General features: G+C 42.3%; 2 protein-coding genes across 7 annotated transcripts in view; both read right to left on the bottom strand.

Moving 5' to 3' along the window:
• The window catches only part of pde9aa (phosphodiesterase 9aa), a 108,128-nt gene that overhangs the window by 10,906 nt on the left and 77,860 nt on the right, over positions 1–19,362 (bottom strand). The window lies entirely within an intron of this gene.
• LOC142396304 (uncharacterized) lies at positions 8,218–16,106 on the bottom strand. Of its 2 annotated transcripts, XM_075478865.1 has the most exons (5): positions 13,566–16,106; positions 11,197–13,466; positions 10,833–11,007; positions 10,426–10,576; positions 8,218–10,139 (listed from the first exon to the last, which is right to left on the bottom strand). In XM_075478865.1, exons 2-5 carry the CDS (start codon positions 11,373–11,375, stop codon positions 9,943–9,945), a joined length of 702 nt encoding a protein of 233 aa, XP_075334980.1. In that variant the 5' UTR covers positions 11,376–13,466; positions 13,566–16,106; the 3' UTR covers positions 8,218–9,942. The 2 variants fall into 2 exon arrangements, with proteins under 2 accessions (XP_075334980.1, XP_075334977.1); XM_075478862.1 differs by having other exon boundaries at positions 11,197–16,106.

The following is a 19,362-nucleotide window of genomic DNA, read 5'->3' as shown; positions in this document are numbered from 1 at the left end:
TACCCTTTGTTTTTTTTTTTTTTTTTTTTATATATATATATTCAAGATTCAAGAGGGTTTATTGTCATTCCAGCCATATACACAGTACACAGTGCAATGAAATAACGTTTCTCGAGAAGTTTTCAGTGCAAACAAACAGCAACAACAACAAAGAACAGCTGGGACAACAAAGACAATACTAAAATGCTACAAGTAACTGCAAGTGTGGTGCAAAAAAAAATGTTTGTAAAGTGTAAAAGTGTAAAGTGACTGTATAAGTATTTACATGAGGTGCAGTAGTGCATCAGACAAGTACCAAAAAGTGGCTCAGGACAGTATACAACAGAGGTGATCAGATCAGTCTCTGAGCGTTGAGGAGTCGTATGGCCTGGGGGAAGAAGCTGTTTTGTAGTCTGGTGGTGACAGACCGTATGCTGCGGTACCTTCTGCCAGATGGGAGGGGTGAGAAAAGTCTATGTGAGGGGTGGGTGGGGTCTTTAAGAATCCTGGTTGCCTTGCGGATGCAGCGTGTGGTGTAGATGTCTGAGACGGAGGGAGGTGGGCTCTCTTCAGCCTTCTCAGGAAGTGGAGACGCTGCTGACTGGCTGCAGCAGGAGGATCATGTTAGCATCATGTTAGCATTAATGAAGCAACTCCCTGTGACTGTTTAAATGTTCACGTTCCTGGAACCACAGGCAGAGGAGGAGGAGTGGCAGCTATCTTCAGATCAGGGTTACTCATCAGTCCCAGACCCAAGATTAGTTTGAGCTCTTTTGAATCTGTGATTCTCAGTTTTTCCCACGCAAAGTGGAAATCCCAGAAACCTCTTGTGTTTGTTGTTGTGTATCGTCCACCTGGCCCTTATTCTGAGTTTCTGTCTGAATTCTCAGAGTTTTTATCCCAGTTAGTGCTGAGTACAGATAAAGTCATTGTAGTGGGTGACTTTAATATTCATGTAGATGTTGAAAATGACAGCCTGAATATGAACTTTAATTCTATATTGGACTCTATTGGATTTTCTCAGAGTGTTCACAGACCGACTCACTGCCTTAATCACACCCTTGATCTTGTGCTGACTTATGGCATTGAGAGTGAACAGTTAACAGTGTTCCCTCATAACTCTGTCTTATCTGACCATTTTCTGATAACCTTTGAGTTTACATTACTTGACTATACAGTTTCTGAGAAGAAATTTACGTATAGAAGGTGTCTATCAGAGGATGCTGTAACCAGATTTAAAGAATTAATTCCATCATCCTTTTCTTCACTGCCATGTGCAGATATGACAGAGGACGACTACCTAAACTTTACTCCAGCAACACTTGACTCTCTTGTTGACAGCACTATAGTTTCAATGCGTACAGCACTGGACAATGTTGCCCCTCTGAAAAGGAAGGTAATCAGTCAGAAGAGGCTGGCTCCTTGGTATAATTCACAGCTGCGTGCTTTAAAGCAGACTGCAAGAAAGCTGGAGAGACAGTGGCGTTCCTCTAATTTAGAAGAGTCTCAGTTAGTCTGGAAAGATAGTTTAATAACGGATAAGAAAGCCCTTCGTAAAGCTAGAACTGCTTATTATTCATCATTGATAGAAGAGAATAAGAATAATCCCAGGTTTCTTTTCAGCACTGTAGCCAGTCTGACTAAGAGTCCGAGCTCTGCTGAGCCAGGTATTCCTTTAACTCTCAGCAGTGATGATTTCATGAGCTTCTTTATTAATAAAATTGTTTCTATCAGAGAGAAGATTGATGGAGTCCTTCCCACTATTAGTCAGTGATGTATCATCAAGTACAGCAGCTTTAGAAGTATCTTTAGAACCTGATTTATATTTAGACGGCTTCTGCCCAGTTGATCTCTCTGAACTAACAACAGCAATAGTCTCTTCTAAACCATCAACTTGTGTTTTAGACCCAATCCCAACCAGACTGTTCAAGGAGGTTTTCCCATTAATTGACACTTCCATATTGGATTTGATCAATCTGTCTTTGTTGACAGGATATGTACCTCAGCCTTTTAAGGTTGCTGTAATTAAACCTTTACTTAAAAAACCTACTCTTGATTCAGAAGTGTTGGCTCATTATAGACCTATATCCAATCTCCCTTTTATGTCTAAAGTTCTTGGAAAAATAGTTGCAGCTCAGCTTTGTGATCACTTACACAGAAATAATCTGTTTGAAGAGTTTCAGTCAGGATTCAGAGTGCATCATAGCACAGAAACTGCACTGCTGAAAGTTACCAATGATCTCCTCTTAGCCTCTGATAGCGGACTTGTGTCTGTGCTTGTCCTGTTGGATCTCAGGGCTGCATTTGATACGGTCGATCACAGTATCTTATTACAGAGACTTGAACATGTTATTGGGATTAAAGGAACTGCTTTAGGCTGGTTTAAGTCATATTTATCTGATAGATTTCAGTTTGTTCTTGTAAATGAAGAATCTTCCTCACACACCAGAGTAAGTCATGGAGTTCCCCAGGGTTCTGTGCTTGGACCGATTCTTTTTACTTTATACATGCTTCCATTAGGTAACATTATTAGACAGCATGGCATAAATTTCCATTGCTATGCTGATGATACTCAGCTGTACTTATCTATAAAACCAGATGAACCCAATAGGTTGGTCAGACTACAAGCATGTCTTAAAGACATAAAGACCTGGATGACTCAGAACTGTCTGCTTCTAAATTCAGACAAAACTGAAGTCGTTATCTTTGGACCTGAGCGCTTCAGGGAGAAATTGTCTAGCTATATAGTTACTCTAGATGGTATTTCCTTGGCTTCTAGTTCTACAGTGAGGAACCTTGGAGTTATTTTTGACCAGAACTTATCATTTGACTCGCATATAAAACAGGTTTCTAGGACTGCCTTCTTTCACCTTCGTAATATTGTTAAAATCAGGAACATCTTGTCTCAGAGTGATGCAGAAAAACTAATTCATGCATTTGTTACTTCAAGATTGGACTACTGTAATTCTTTATTATTGGGCTGTCCCACATATTCTCTGAAAAGCCTTCAGTTGATCCAAAATGCTGCAGCCAGAGTTTTGATGAGAACTAACAGGAGAGATCATATTTCTCCAGTTTTAGCTTCTCTTCATTGGCTCCCTGTTAAATTCAGAATAGAATTTAAGATTCTTCTCCTTACATATAAAGCTCTTAATGACCGAGCTCCATCATATCTTAAAGATCTCATTGTAAGATATTTTCCTAACAGAGCACTTCGTTCCCAAACTGCAGGTTTACTTGAGGTTCCCAGAGTTTCTAAAAGTAGAATGGGAGGCAGAGCCTTCAGTTATCAGGCCCCTCTCTTGTGGAATAAGCTGCCAGTAAATGTCCGGGAAGCAGACACCCTTTCCACTTTTAAGACCAGGCTTAAAACTTTCCTTTTTGATAAAGCTTATTGTTAGGTCTGTTGAATCTGATAGTGTATCTGCTAGTGTGTCTTGTTCTGCCTCCACCTCTGGCACCCTCTATACTTTCATTACCCCCTACCCAAACCAGGGTTTGAATCCCATTCCCGCTTATCTTACCTCTTTTATTTCTCCCCCTACCCGAACCAGGGTTTGCATCCCCACCCCGCTGTGACTGGTGTGCAGTTGGTGAGAGTGAGTTGTATGGCTTTGTTTTTGCTGGTATTTTTAGTGAATATAGGACTGTTTAGGTGAGTTTGTCTGCTGTATCTGCTAGTGTGTCTTGTCCTGCCTCCACCTCTGGCACCTTCTATACTTTCATTACCCCCTACCCGAACCAGGGTTTGAATCCCCACCCCGCTTATCTTACTTACCTCTTTTATTTCTCCCCCTACCCGAACCAGGGTTTGCATCCCCACCCCGCTGTGACTGGTGTGCAGTTGGTGAGAGGCTGAGGTAGCTTGTGGCTGTAAAAAGATGGTTGTTGTGGTGTGAGGAGCAGATCTATATAGGGAGTATAGGGAATTACTCACTGAGTCTGCTCCTTTATTTTATTATTTATTTTTTCGTTAGCACAAGTTTCTTGTGTTTACCTTGAATAGGGATGGCTCAGGTAATCCTGAAACATCCCATAGTTAAGCTGCTATAGGCCTAGACTGCTGGGGGGCCTCATCTGTCACACTTTTCCTCACTTTACTCTCTTTATGTATATGTGATATTATTTTGGTCATTAACTCGTGTTTCCCTGTTCCAACAGATATCCTTTGAATGGTGTTACAGTGCCGCCACCGCCGCGGCCCTCCGCGCCCCCCCCCCCCCCCCCCCTTCCAATTCTATATGAATGAATTGGATTATTTTATGAATTATGATTATTATTAATTAATTGAATTCCAATTGGCTTGAATTGGACTTACTATCTAAGTGCCTTGAGATGACATTTGTTGTATTTGGCGCTATATAAATAAAAATGAATTGAATTGAATTGCTGAGCCTTCTTCATGGTGGAGCCGGTGTTGAGGGACCAGGTGAAGTTCTCCGCCAGATGGACACCAAGGAATTTGGTGTTCTCCACAATCTCCACCGGGGAGTCTTCGATGTGCAGAGGCTCGTGGTCCCTCTGTGCTCTGCGGAAGTCAACAACCATCTCTTTAGTTTTGTCCACATTCAGAGACAGGTTGTTGGCTTTGCACCAGGTGATCAGCTTTTCCACCTCCTCCCTGTATGATGACTCGTCGTTCTTTTCGATGAGACCCACCACGGTCGTATCGTCAGCGAACTTGATTATGTGGTTCGAGTCATGTAGTGCTGTGCAGTCGTGGGTTAGGAGTGTGAACAGCAGTGGACTGAGCACGCAGCCTTGAGGTGCCCCTGTGCTCAGTGTGGTGGTGCTGGAGGTGTTGTTTCCGATCCGGACTGACTGGGGTCTCACCGTAAGAAAGTCCAGGATCCAGTTGCAGAGGGTAGTGTTCAGGCCAAGCAAGCTCAGCTTCCTAGTCAGGTGCTGTGGGATGATAGTGTTGAATGCTGAACTGAAGTCTGTGAACAGCATTCTGACGTAAGTGTCTTTTTTGTCCAGGTGGGTGAGTGCTAGGTGGAGGGTGGTGTTGATGGCGTCGTCGGTGGAGCGGTTGGCTCGGTACGCGAACTGCAGGGGGTCTAGGGTGGGAGGCTGATGGTTCTTGATGTGCTTCAGGATCCACCTCTCAAAGCACTTCATGATGGTAGGGGTGAGTGCGATGGGGCGGTGGTCATTGAGGCATGACACAGGCGACTTCTTGGGCACAGGGACGATGGTGGTGGTTTTGAAGCACGATGGGACGATGGCACTGCTCAGGGAGATGTTGAAGATGTCCGTGAAGACATCTGCCAGTTGGTCTGCACATCCCCTGAGCACACTCCCGGGAATGTTGTCTGGGCCAGCAGCCTTACGTGGGTTGACTCTTTGCAGAGTCTTTCTCACTTCAGCTGTGGTCAGGCATAGCACGTGTTCGCCAGGAGGGGGGGTGTTCTTCCTTGCCACCACGTCATTCTCTGCATAAAAACGACTGTAGAACACGTTCAGCGCATCGGGCAGGGAGGCATCACTGTCGCAGGCCGGTCTTGTTGTCCTGAAGATAGTGATGGCTTGGATTCCCTGCCACAGCTGCCGTGTGTCTCCACTGTCTCTGAAGTGGCCGTGGATTTTCTGGGCATGCGCTCGCTTTGCATCCCTGATAGCCTGGGCCAGTGTTGCCCGCGCTCTGCTCAGGGTCTCCTTTTCTCCTGTTCTGAATGCTGTGTCTCTGGCTCTCAGCAGTGCACGCACCTCAGCAGTCATCCATGGCTTCTGGTTAGAGCGCGTGGTGATGGATTTGATGACCGTGACATCATCAGTGCACTTACTGATGAAACCAGTGACTGAAGCCGTGTACTCCTCTAGGTCAGTGGAGCCGTTGGTGGTTGCTGCTTCCCTAAACATTTGCCAGTCAGTGCACTCAAAACAGTCCTGGAGGGTAGAGATGGCTCCTTCCGGCCAGGTCTTTACCTGCTTGTTGACTGGTCCGGAGCGTCTGACCAGCGGTCTGTATGCTGGGATCAGCTTGACGGAGATGTGGTCAGAATATCCCAGATGGGGGCGGGGCTCGGCACGATATGCACCGAGTATGGTGGTGTAAACAAGATCCAGCGTGTTCGCGCCTCTCGTTGCAAAATCCACATGTTGGTAGAATTTTGGAAGCACTGTTTTTAGATTTGCCTGATTGAAGTCTCCGGCGACAAAAAGCAGTCCTTCTGGATGTTTGTTTTGGAGATCACTGATGGCCCCGTACAGTGCGGTTAGCGCTTCCTTAGCGTTAGCGCTGGGATGAATGTACACAGCTACAATGTGCAGGGAGGAGATCTCTCTCGGTAAGTAGAATGGTCTGCATCTCACGACCGCGTATTCCACCAGCGATGAACAGGACTTGGAGACTAGGACAGAGTTGTTGCACCAGTCCGTGTTGATGTAAACACACAGTCCCACTCCTCGTGTCTTACCGCACAGCGGGTCTCTGTCGGCTCGATGCGAGGCTAGTCCGTCTAGCTGAATGGCCGCCTCCGGGACGTGGTCGCTGAGCCATGTTTCTGTGAAAACATACACACAGCAGTCCCTAGTGTCCCGTTGAGTAGTCCGTTGTAGTTTGATGTAGTCCAGTTTATTTTCAAGTGAGCGGACGTTAGAGAGCAGGATGGACGGGAGACCGGTCGGCTAGCATTAGCCATCAGCCTAGCACGGACACCGGCTCTCTTGCCCCTCTTCAGTCTTCTCTCACACCGCTTTCGGCGCCTCCTCACCCGGCCCTCGTCTTCAGGCGAGCTCGTATGGAGAGAGATTAGTCTCAAAACCGCTGACAAATGTGTAAATGACTATCCACCAGTTCCACATACATCACAAATACGTTTCATTATTTACAAATAAATATATTTCATTTTGTGTCTCACAGTCTGCGTTTTATACAAATACTGTTAAACTCATTAATACTCATTTTGGTTTTTATATATACATCATGATTTGGATGTGAAAGTGAACGCATTTGTTTCAAATTTTGTTGCATATATTTGTAAAATCAAAGTTACAAAATTAGAATGTATTTATAAATTGGTGCATCTGCATTTGTGGATAAGTCACAAGCCTGTTTTCTGTGCCGTATTTTTGTTCAGTTTCTCTCGTGTTTTTTTGGATTTTGAGACTTTCCTTTCGCCTTTTTGCACCTGATCCACACACAAATGCAGCACCATTCACAAATGTGCCAAGCAAGCGAACGAGCTGCCGCTAGGGGCCGCTGTTGCTAAGTTTCACTGTGGTTGTGGATGGCGGTGCTCAGCCCTGCTGCCAGCAACCAGAGCTATAGATGACAGTAGCAAATTAGGCCACGCCCCCATTCCGGTGAAAACAAAGTGCCGGCTTTGACTGGCGGTAAATACAAATCCCGCCATAGTCTGTCTTCATCTCGCTATCTAACGATAACCAGCCTGAAAACCTCCTGCAATGGCTAACGTTAGCTATATTACGACGTTGTCGAGCGATGATCGGCGACGTTATATAGAAAAAATTAACGATCTAGGGGATGTATGTCCATACAGCTTACCGGAGGAGAAGTGGGTAAACGACCCCACCCAATGGCCAGAGGTGACATACCCAGACATATACTCCTACCTCATTGAATCACCAGGTAGGCTAATGTAGGCTTATGACAACTATTTTTAAATGAAAATTTACAATAACAAAAAAGAAAAGAAAGATAAATGCATAATTTATGTCCACTGAACACATTACTGAAGAAAGCAAATTTAACACTACTGATCCACCCTTCTTTAGGGATTTACACAGCAACCCTGATGAAGAATTGGAGGTCCCTGGATGCTCAGAAATTTAATGATGATGGCTGGGTGGATGAGGTGCTACACCACAGACCCTGTGTTCAGACAATAATTTTGAAAACAAAGGTCAAGCCATCATGGAGGGTGACTGACAAGCCGTACCACCCTTGGGTTGCAGTAAAGATGACTGGGGAAATTGCATGTGCACACTGCAATTGCATGGCAGGGTAAACCGATTGCATTAATACATTAATAGTATCATTACACTGACACACACATAATTCTATCACAAGAGAAGAAATTATCTTCCTAATTGATGACAAAAAACTGTATTCCCTTCTATTTTAATCTAGACTGGGAGAAAGTTGCTCTCATGTAGCAGCTCTACTTTTTAAGGTGGAGAAATTTGTTCGCCTTGGCTACACCAGTGTGACACCAACAAGCATTGCCTGTACCTGGAATAAGGCATGCACTAAAAAGGTTGAGGCTGCCTCAGTGAAGGAAATTCAGTTCTACACAGAGAAGACTAAATGCAAGCAAGCAGTGAGGAGAAAGGAGAGGGCCATTCAGAAGGCAAACCATGACCAGCAACAGCAGTTCCTAGAAATGTTGTCTGCCACTGAGAAAATGCCAATTGGTCTAAGTACTTTTAAAAATTTTGCAGAGCCCTTTAAGCCAAAGTCATGGTTTCAAAATCTGTCAGAATTCTCTGATGACCAAGTGTTGGCAATAGAGCAAAAAACGAGAGAGCAGGCAGCATGTGCAAGGTGGCATGAGGAAAGAGTGGGGAGAGTGACAGGTTCATCTGCACACAAGGTGCTCCACACCTCTCTTGAGAATCCCTCCAAAGCCCTGCTGAGAGAAATAATGAAGAAAGGATCCCCAAAAGACAAACTGAATGCAGATCCGATCATTTGGGGCAGGAATCATGAAAAGGATGCTATTGACACCTACAAATTTGTCCTAGGCCTAACAACCACAGGTATATCACACACTTCCATCACAGTATCAAATGAAATATATAAACCTCACCAGAGACTCAAGATTAAACAGGCAGGCTTCCGAGTTTGTAAGGACAAGCCGTACATTGGTGTAAGCTGTGATGCCTACATCTCTTGCGCCTGCTGTGGGAATGGTGTCATTGAAGCAAAGTGCCCCTGGAGGTGGTCTGAACATGTCTCACCTGCTAACTGGCCAGCAGACAAGACAGGTCATCTTGAGACATTATCATCACTGAGGACAACCCACAAATACTACACCCAGGTAAGACTGTAGGTAGCTAAGTAACACCTCACAAGAAATGTAATTTATGTTTTAGAAATTGTGTAGTGATAGTGAAAGGAGGCTGTGCTGAACTTTTTCTTCAGGTACAGATGGAGATGTATGTCTGCAAAACAGAATATGCTGATTTCATCACCTGGACCCCAAGGCAAACAGTGATTTTCCGAGTGAAAAGAGATGAGGGTTTCATCTCTCGGGCCCTTGACACCATCAGCCGTTTCTGGGCCAGACATGTGTACCCCAAGCTGGCAGGAGTCCCATCAGAGCTGGAGCATCAGGTATGCCTACATTTTGCTCAGAGAATGCAGTATTGTCATTTTTTTTTAAATCGCATCTAAGGATAGAGGGTAGCACTCACAAACTTGAAAAAAGGAAAGGGACAGTGCCTCATGTCTAGCTTTTTTCAGTTTGCGAAGGTGCATCCAATGCCTCATTAATAATAGTCATGTAGTATGTAATAAATATATACCACTGTAATATAGAGAAACACAATTCCAATTAATAACAAATAATTTATTTGTGATATCAGGAGTCCACAGACACCGCTTCAGAACAGGAGTTTCAGGTAAAACACAAAATATAGAAAACACTCCATTACAGATGAACAATGTTCTAAACACTACTTTACAGTTATATAGAAAATTCATGTATTCAGGGTCCTATACTTTCTTAAACATCAAATTAGATTCAATATTGTGTAAGAATGAAAATGTAAAATATAAATAGAAATTAGGTTTATGGCAAGAAGATTTGTAACACAGTTTATCTACATTTACAGGACACCTCCACTGTCAGTTCAGGGTGAAGCGCAGTACAGTAACGTAGATTTGGGAAAGGGAAAGTCACGTAAACACCGAAGAGAGCAAGACTTGACTGACCTTCACATGAGAGTAAAGACTTGACTCAAGATTGACTTGAGTCAAGACAAGACTGACTTGACCTACACATCCCCCTCTCTGTTTTTATTGAACACAACGCTACCTGACATGTTGACTAAGGCAGCACAGACATGTACTATCTTATCAATGGTAACCACATCCCTTTCCTTCACCTCATCCCACAGGGTCTTGACAAAGCAGCGAGGGAGTGGCCCATCCAGTATGCGGAATCTCCGTTTCAGCACACCTATCACCCGTTCTGTAAAATAACACAAAGAGGTTTTAGAGTGTTTTTTAGCATGAAAGTTAATACTGTTATTTTACATGTCTTGTGTTACTTATATTCAAGTACTGAGATCTATGATAGGAATTTCAATTCCAGTGTGTTATTGGTTGTTAACTGGAACAGCTTCTCAATACCTATTCATTGTTATTCTTTGAGCTGCATTGTTGGATATTAATTTATGAGTTTCAATGAAATATTAAGTGCAATCAGATTGATGTATGGAATAGTTTGCTAATCTGTGGAAAATAAATGTACTTGCCAACATGAATCCGAACTTTTGACTTGATTCTGGATTCTTCATTGTCTTTGCCTGTGAGCTGTTTCTTGCCACGAGTGAAGGCTGGGGTTATGAGACTGACACCGAGCACAGAAAAGTCATCCTTCAGGGTAAAGCCCCGATCAGCCAAAATCTGAAACAAGTAATACATTAGATGTACATACATTGTAATACATTTTAATGTTTGTGGTGAAACACATTTACAGTACTTGTCCATAATGACTACAAAAATACAAAACAATACGATACAAAAGCTGTTACATTATAGATTGTTTACATATAGATCTGAAATTTCCCCATTGTGGAACTCATGAAGGAGTACCTTAACTTATATCATCTTAGATTATATATGTACTAGCATAAATGCAAGGTGTAGAGGATTGAATTACCTGGTCCCCACGATGGTGATAGCAGGGTGAAATGAAGCCACATTCCCTTGTTATCTTTACATCTGATGCTCTGCCCCCCCAGGCCTGAGACAAAAAGGTGATGCTGCCTGCAGGACTACATGCAATAAGGTATTTCACTGTAGTCCACTTCTTATAGCTGGAGTATGATTTAGCTCTGTGGGGGTAAACAAAAACACAATAAAACAGGGTTTAAAATGGAACTAGAATTGTTTTGGATATTTAGTCAGGTGTTCAATATGATTAAAATAGTTAATGTTCAGTTTATATTCAAGATCTGTGCAGAAACTGTATTAAAAGCTGCCTGGCTAAGTAGTCATAACTTCCACATTTTTGTGACCTTTACCTAGCTTTGAGGCCCTTTGGATATTCAATTCGAATTTCAAAGCAATCAATAATTGCTGTGAGACGGGGAAAGTTGACCATCATCACTGGGGGTATTGTTTCTCTGATGCACTCCCTGTCAGGCCAGTGGATGAGGAAGGTGATTTTGGCATACAGAATATTCAGCCAACGTCGGAACATGTAGCGGATGGTGGGTTCTGGTCGGTCCAGTACGTGGCTCAGCAAAGCATTGGATGGGTTTTGCCGTAGCTTCAGCAAACAAAGGAAAAGCTGGTCCTCTGTTGAGAACCCAGAAACCTTGGGTGACTTACTGAACTGAGCAAGGTAACGGTGGAGACAATTGAACACCGTCCAACTGAGCCCAGTCAAAGCACAGCATAGACGGTCGTTACCCCGAACAGCATGTGCAGACAAGCGCTCTTTTGTCCAGTTCTGCAGCTTGCTTCTTGCCTCATCTCTTTCCGTCCTTGCCTGGTCTCTCTCTCTTCTGAGATTGGCAACCTCTATGGCAACGGCAACCTGTTCGCTGCGGGACAGAGGCCTGTCACCTGGTGAGCAATCCCCGGGGGGCTCAATGGAAGAGGCTTCAGGAGGAGCAGGTGAAAAGCCTTCAGTGGGCTCTGCCAGTTGATCGTCACAAGAAGAAACCTCAGGGGGTGCAGTAGGCAGCCTTGTTTGTGCACATTTGGGTGGCAGAACCTGATGATGAGCACCAACCTCTCGCTTCCTGGCATTATTGTAACGCCTTAACTTTACCGTGCCCTCCGCCTGCCGCCGCTGCGGAAAGATAGTTGGGACATAGTCCGGATGCTGGCAGTCATTCACATGGTATCCTGAGGCCAGAAAAATACTTGTCAGTTATGGGTGAAAAGAATTTAAGACAGCTTTGGTTAAATTCTCTCATCAAATATGTATGTCATGTTATTTGTGTATTAAGAATACAACAATAATGTACTGTACACACAGAATAGTTTGTGATAATTACTTGGAGCTTAATTCAATCAATAATCATTCCATAATGTTGTATTAAAGGCGCTATACAAGTACAGTCCATTTACATTTACTATATCGTGACATGAATGTATTTGATTACATAAAAAAGGTTTTCGATAACGTTAATCAATAACTTACTCTGTTGTTAGCTAGTGTCATTTCAGTTCAGCATCACTACTTTTACTCTTTAACATTAAATAATAACTTTGACGACTGACATTAGCTAAATTTAGCATCATGATTTAACGTACCTGTGATGAAGTGTTTACCACACACGTAAACATATGGGCCCTCATTTATCAAACTTGCGTAAGACAAAAAACATGCGTAGGTCGTGTGTACGTTCTTTTCTGCGCAAAGGTTGGCATTTATCAAATCCATCGTGAGCGCAGGAAAGATGAAATCGCCACGACAGGTCTGAGGCCGTGTACGCACTTTTCCATTTTGACTTGCGGTGACTGCAATAGCATACATAAACAGCAGCGTCACTAGTGCGTGCTCAGGAGTCGCAACAAATCCCTAGGTTAAAATTACAGACTTATCACTTTAAAGAAGGCCCATGTTTTATTTGACTTCAACATAAATATAAACATAAACGCAAATTAAATAAATTAAACAAGTACAACTCCGTAATTGGAAGAGTGATGGCTCATTATTCAACCGTGCACCCTCACACCGAACAGGAGAGGCGCTTTAACACTGCGCATTCGCGCACGCGTGCCACTGTGGAGAGGTGTATAGGGCTCCTAAAGCTGGATCTGTCTCTCGGCTGCGGGGGGAACCCTATCCGCCCGAAAAGGTATGCAATATTATTATTTCATGCGGGGATCTCCATAACATTGCCCAAAAAAATGGAGTGCCATTTCCAGATGTACATCCAGAGGACCCCGTACCCAGAGATCCCTACCACCTGCCTGCACAGCCAAGAGCGCTCAGGAGGAGAGAGGAACTTATTCAGCGATTCTGACTTTTGGTAAGCATTCTGTTATTCAAGGAAAAAAGAAAGGAGAACAACGATTTCTTTCAGCATTTATTCTGTGACTTCAGTGTTTCATTTATGTCTTTCAGTGTACTGTCGATAGATTGCATGGTGTGTGTTAAAGCCATCATCCACTTCACGATCTCTGTTTGTCTTTCTAGGACCTCTGTGGTTAACACGGCTGGCCGGTGTGACGCTGCAGACCGGGGGGCAGAGGCAGAGGCAGAGGCAGAGGCTTCGGATGTTGAACGCGTATTCGTCGCGCGGGTCAGGTTGCCCGGATGCCACTTCGGATTCATCTGTGAATGAAAAATATTAGTTTGATTAGGAACCTCATTTGTGTTGAAAATTAAAGCAACTGTTTTATTTAAACGTCTTGGGTGTGCAGTCATTCTTACCATTCTCGAGCTCTAGCATGGGCCCATCAGTGTCAAGTTTCCCTGGCACGCCTGATGACGACGTGGCTCCGATCACGCCAGCCACCCTCTCCTCCAAGGCACTCAAATCCAAACCTGGACCCCCCCCCGTTTGTGACATGCTGCGTCGGAGAGCTGCGACCTTCTTTTTTGGCCAATTTCATATCGGACCACTTCTTCCTGATCTTACTGGAGAAAGATTTCATTTAATCTGGAGTTTATCACATTTTATTGACCATCACAGTAGGGGAAAATACATAACTCGTCCGGTCTGCGATTTACATCGCCAACAGCGTTGACAGCCGTTCCAGCTGTCAACGCTGTTGGCAGTGTTTCTTTGCCGCCTTTCGTCTATCCATGTCGCAAACTCTAGAGGTGCGGCCTCTCAACCCCCTTTTGTAGAAGGCGTGGTTAGGATCATTACGATGGATTTCAGCCACCGGATTTATCAACAGCCGCTCGGTCTTACGATGGGATTGGTGTGGTACGCATATTCTGTAAATCTCACTTGAGCCTCTGCGTACGACGAGTTCTCCGCTCAGATCTACGATGCTTTCTACGACGGCTTGATAAATGAGGGCCATGGACTCGCCGGGTCCCACGGCTTGCCATTTCGGTCCATTCGTCGTATGGCCTGAAGCCATAAATCTCTCCGTTTGCTGTCCCGCTGTCTTGAGGGCAGCAGAGAAAATCTGAGTTTGGGTTCTTTAAAGTTGTTCGACGAACAATAAACAACACAGCAACTCTTCGGCATTTTGGTTTTCGTTTTGGCGCCTATAGAACACACCCCTTTGTTTTCACCGGCAAGGGGGCGTGGCCGTTTGAGTGACGCGGGGTTGCGGTCTTGTATAGAACCAGGCATCGCTCCAGGAGAGCGGCATGGCGGGTCAACCGGCGTCATCCTCACATGGAAATTCGTCTACAGTGAGTAAAAATATAAGGATCTGTGGTCATTAAAGTTGTGCAATAAACCACAGATTTTACCGTGAAAATTGTATAATATTTCAGTGAGCCTAATTGTTAGCTAACCCCATCGTTTAGCTAGCTAGTCATCACAGTGAAGACTTACTTTGTGTGAATGAACACACTAGTGTTTTAGCGTTAGTTCTGTGGATGTGTCCTAAACTTGTACTGTACATTCATGTGTTATTATTATTATTGCAAAAAAGACACACACACAATTACGAATTTGTATAATATTGTTTATTAATAATGCATTATTATTAATTAGTTAGATATGCTAGCTAGTTAGGTCTGATGTTAGTAACTAAAGTTAAGCCAGTCTATGCTCAAAATATTATTTTAAGATGATGGTGTTCCAAGAAGTTGAATGTAGGTGGCTCTAATTAAATCAGTTGTACAAACATTTTCCAGTTATATTTGTATTATAGCTATACATATAAAACTTTTTAACAGTGTAATGTACATTTCAGAATATGGTGGAGACTATGGCTCAGGCCCTAGTTACAGCCCTTTCAAGAGAGCTTTCGTCCAACCGTAACACCTCCGTAACTACACCAGTCAGGCCTCCATGTCTCTCAGCTAATACCACCGTGCCTACCACTAACATCACTAGTTCTACTTCTGGAATCAACCAGGCTTTAAAGAGGTAAGACCAAATTTGCAAACAATATACAGTATGGTTTTCCAGATTATTTACTGTACCCAACAACACCAATCAAGTTCAATGACGTACTCTCTTGTCTTTGTTTTAGACAATTTCCTAATATGTTTAAGTCAAAAACAGAAGCAAAAAAGGGTAAAGGCCGGTTTTGTACCTCTTCCCGGACCATTTCATCCAAGCATACAGACCTCACAGTATATGTCCTGCCATCCCCTTCTTCTGTGACACCTAAGGCTTCAAAAGAACTAGAACTTGCCTGTGCAGGTTTAGGGAAAAGGGTGGTTTCAGTTCCAGAAGAATTCAGTCATAAAGAGGTAATGTAATCATCATTATGATAAGATTTCATTTGCTATTCTTGAAGAAGGTATTTCCACTTTGGATTCTGATCTGATTGTATATTTTTGAACACCACATTAGATTATTGAGCCTTTATTTTTGTATGTGTTGTTAGATTGTTACACTGTTGGAGGAGGAGTTCCTCAAACTTCGCCCACTTCAAGGAAGGTGGATGTTCTACAAAGCAACAGGTAAAAAATATTTTCTTAAAAGATGTAAAACTGGTTTCAATTCAATTCAATTCATTTTTATTTATATAGCGCCAAATACAACAAATGTCATCTCAAGGCACTTAGATAGTAAGTCCAATTCAAGCCAATTGGAATTCAATTAATTAATAATAATCATAATTCATAAAATAATCCAATTCGTTCATATAGAGCCAATTCAAAAACAATTTCCTAGCTAAGAAAACCAACAGATTGCACTGAAAACTTTTTGTTTTTCGGTCCAATCTCCCGGCCTGAGCGTGCCTGAGGCGACTGTGGAGAGAAACGACTCCCTTTGAACAGGAAGAAACCTCTGGCAGAAGCAGAACCAGGAAGGGTGGCCATCCGCCTCGACCAGCTGGGGTTTGAGAAGACAGAAAAGAGGGGACAACAAACACTGTAACACCATTCAAAGGATATCTGTTGGAACAGGGAAACACGAGTTAATGACCATAATAATGTCACATATACATAAAGAGAGTAAAGTGAGGAAAGGTGTGACAGATGAGGCCCCCCAGCAGTCTAGGCCTATAGCAGCTTAACTATGGGATGTTTCAGGATCACCTGAGCCATCCCTAACTATAAGCTTTATCAAAAAGGAAAGTTTTAAGCCTGATCTTAAAAGTGGAAAGGGTGTCTGTTTCCCGGACATTTACTGGCAGCTTATTCCACAATAGAGGGGCCTGATAACTGAAGGCTCTGCCTCCCATTCTACTTTTAGAAACTCTGGGAACCTCAAGTAAACCTGCAGTTTGGGAACGAAGTGCTCTGTTAGGAAAATATCTTACAATGAGATCTTTAAGATATGATGGAGCTCGGTCATTAAGAGCTTTATATGTAAGGAGAAGAATCTTAAATTCTATTCTGAATTTAACAGGGAGCCAATGAAGAGAAGCTAAAACTGGAGAAATATGATATCTGCTGTTAGTTCTCATCAGAACTGTTGCTGCAGCATTTTCAATTGTCAAGTTACTGTCCTTGGCGGTGTTATCAATATGTCTTATATTCTAGGAGGAAGTGGCCAAAGGAAGCTTTCAATAATTCCTATGGACACAGAAGGCTATTCTGGTCGGCAGCTCCGGTCTGTTTCAAACAGTGGCAAGAATGTTTTGTTTTTGGCGCCCCTACAAGAGGAGATGGACACTGAGCCTCTTCCATATGATGCAGCAGAATTTGCAAAAATGCCACAGGTTCCTTGCATTACCTGTAAAAGCACCATGCCACTGCAAATGCTGGCTCTACATGCCGAAGAATGTCAGCAAACAACAAATGTTAGTTAAGTTTTGTTATTGACTTAATTTCTTACTTTTTTCCCAACTGTTTCTTACAGTTTCATTAAGGGGGAAAAATTCACACATCTAAAAAAAATGTAGACCAACCTGTTTATCTAAAGTTGGAGTATTTAGGAGTGTACTTTAGTTTTTTTTGTAGCCTGTTGTGGGGTGCGTGGCATAAATCTGTTTTCATTATTAACGCAGGCATTTACTGCAGTTGAAGGTGAACATTTTAACACTATGAACATAATTTGTTAAAGGATCAGACTGATGTTATTGTGGAGGACAGTGACGTGCATGAGACCTCAGAAGAGCTGGAGGGAAATTCCACAGAAACAGAGCTTACAAATGAGGTAATATTTTTTAATTATTCATGGTGTTTATTTGAATGTGTTTTCATTGTCAATGTCCCTTGTGTGTCTTTTTATATTGTTTCTGTTTCTGCACAGATATGTCCTATATGCCAGAAGGAGTTCCCTATATCAATACTCCTTTACCATGGCAGTGTTTGTGCAGAAAGGTAATATTATTGTGTTCAAGTATTTGCTTAGGTATAAAAGGGATAACAGCAATGAAGGTGCATTGTTCTACAGAATTATTGAACAGCCAATCAGAAAAGAGTTGTTTTTTCTCCATGGCATGGATTTATTTTCCGAGCTTATCTTATGATACGCTGATAATCCAGCACTACATTGTAGTACTTTTTTAGTGCTAGTAATTGTGCAGCAGATACACTAAAGAAGCCTAACTTTAATAAAAGAACATTAAAACCACAGATAACAGGAGGAACATCTAAGAATGTTTTGCTTAATATTGTACTCTTCAATGCTTTTTGAACAGTGCCTTATTTTTATGTTTCAAGTTATTTCACTGTCAACACGGAACAACCAGGACCATCATCTGCAGCTCCTTCACCTTCTTCTCCGTCAGAAGCTCTTACAGGTCAAGGAGTAGATTGTAAGTATTGTGATTTTCAGTGTTACTGTATACAGCAACATAGGGTAGATAAAAAATAATGTGTTAAAATCACATAAAACATGCTGTCATCGTAGTAGTTGACTGAAAAGAAGTTGTTAATGAGAAATGTGTCCAGTTTAACTGTAGACAGGTTTTTTGCATCAAAAACACATTACTTGCTTTTGTTCTGAACACAGAAAATAGCTATATTTAAAGAATTTTAAATACACCTTTTGTCAAAGGCTTAAAAGTGTACTGGTATATTGCAGTCCAATTATGTCTAAATTCTGTCTCCTATATTTTTTTATTAGGTCTGTCAGTATAAAAAAATGCTTTTATTGCAGGCCAGCTTTTGCAAAAACAAATTACTGGGCCTTGAAACAGAAGAATTGACATATAGTAAAAAAGACAAAAGTTTAAGACTAATAAACTTGTTTTTATGTTGCTTAAGTATGGAAATCAGTTCAAGACCAAAAGGAAGCTGTTCACCTGTTTCTTGAGCAACTGAAGCAACAAGGAGAAAGCCAGCCATCTCTGTTACTGATATTGGATTCCAGGCATAATGATGAAGAGCGGGATAGTTCCCTGATTTCTTTTTACAAAGAAAGTCATCAAAAGAGCAGATGGGCAGCACCTTTTCGTTGTCGCATTCAAGGTATTAATTTAAATATAACATTATAGATTTAACTTCTTGAACTGAACAATGCATTTTATATCACAGCTTTCTATGAACTCCAGTGTTGGTGTTTACTGTGAAGATCACAAAACACTTTTTGTGTTTTTGTTTTTTTTTCTTTTTCAAACCAGAATACTGAAAGACACAACTGTACAAAGAAAATAATTCCAGGTGATTTGCACAATAAACGTTTTATACCATTTTATAATCTTATAGGGGATGCTGCAATTGGTTCTGGAGTTACAAGACATATCCTGTCATCTGCCATCACCAAATTAAAACATGGATTTAAACTTAATTTGGGTTTGTATTTTTTTATATAACATTTTGCCATGAACTTCAGTTATTACTGTTTCTGTTTTCAGGTATTCGTGTATTGTAAGTCAATAAAATGTTATGGTCTAACAAGTAAGATATGCAGTGTACTGAAACAAATGTGTTGATGACCTTCTCACTACACTCTGCACAACCTCAGCTAATATTATAATACTTGGTGACTTTAACATCCATGTCGACACTCCCTCCTGCCACCTTGCTGCTGAGTTTTTGCATCTCCTTGACTGCCTCACCCTGACACAACATGTTGTTGTCCCAACACACATCAGGGGGCACACTCTGGACCTAGTCATCACCAACTCCACTCTCATAAGCAACCTTTTGGTGTCCAATCTGGGCGTGTCTGACCACAAGGCCATCTCAATGG

Source organism: Odontesthes bonariensis, chromosome 12 (genome assembly GCF_027942865.1).
Source record: "Odontesthes bonariensis isolate fOdoBon6 chromosome 12, fOdoBon6.hap1, whole genome shotgun sequence".
NCBI lineage: Eukaryota > Metazoa > Chordata > Actinopteri > Atheriniformes > Atherinopsidae > Odontesthes > Odontesthes bonariensis.
Note: the sequence above shows the minus strand (reverse complement) of the source record. Positions and strands in the feature narration are given on the sequence as shown.

What these genes read in the sequence shown, in the direction of transcription:
- LOC142396304 (XM_075478862.1), bottom strand. Translation starts at nt 11,375, where the DNA reads ATGTTCCGACGTTGGCTGAATATTCTGTATGCCAAAATCACCTTCCTC. An exon ending in ATCACCATCGTGGGGACCAG is followed by an intron (nt 10,577 to 10,832) that starts GTAATTCAATCC and finishes TACTTGTTTCAG; the next exon opens with ATTTTGGCTGATCGGGGCTT. An exon ending in AAAAGTTCGGATTCATGTTG is followed by an intron (nt 10,140 to 10,425) that starts GCAAGTACATTT and finishes GTTATTTTACAG; the next exon opens with AACGGGTGATAGGTGTGCTG.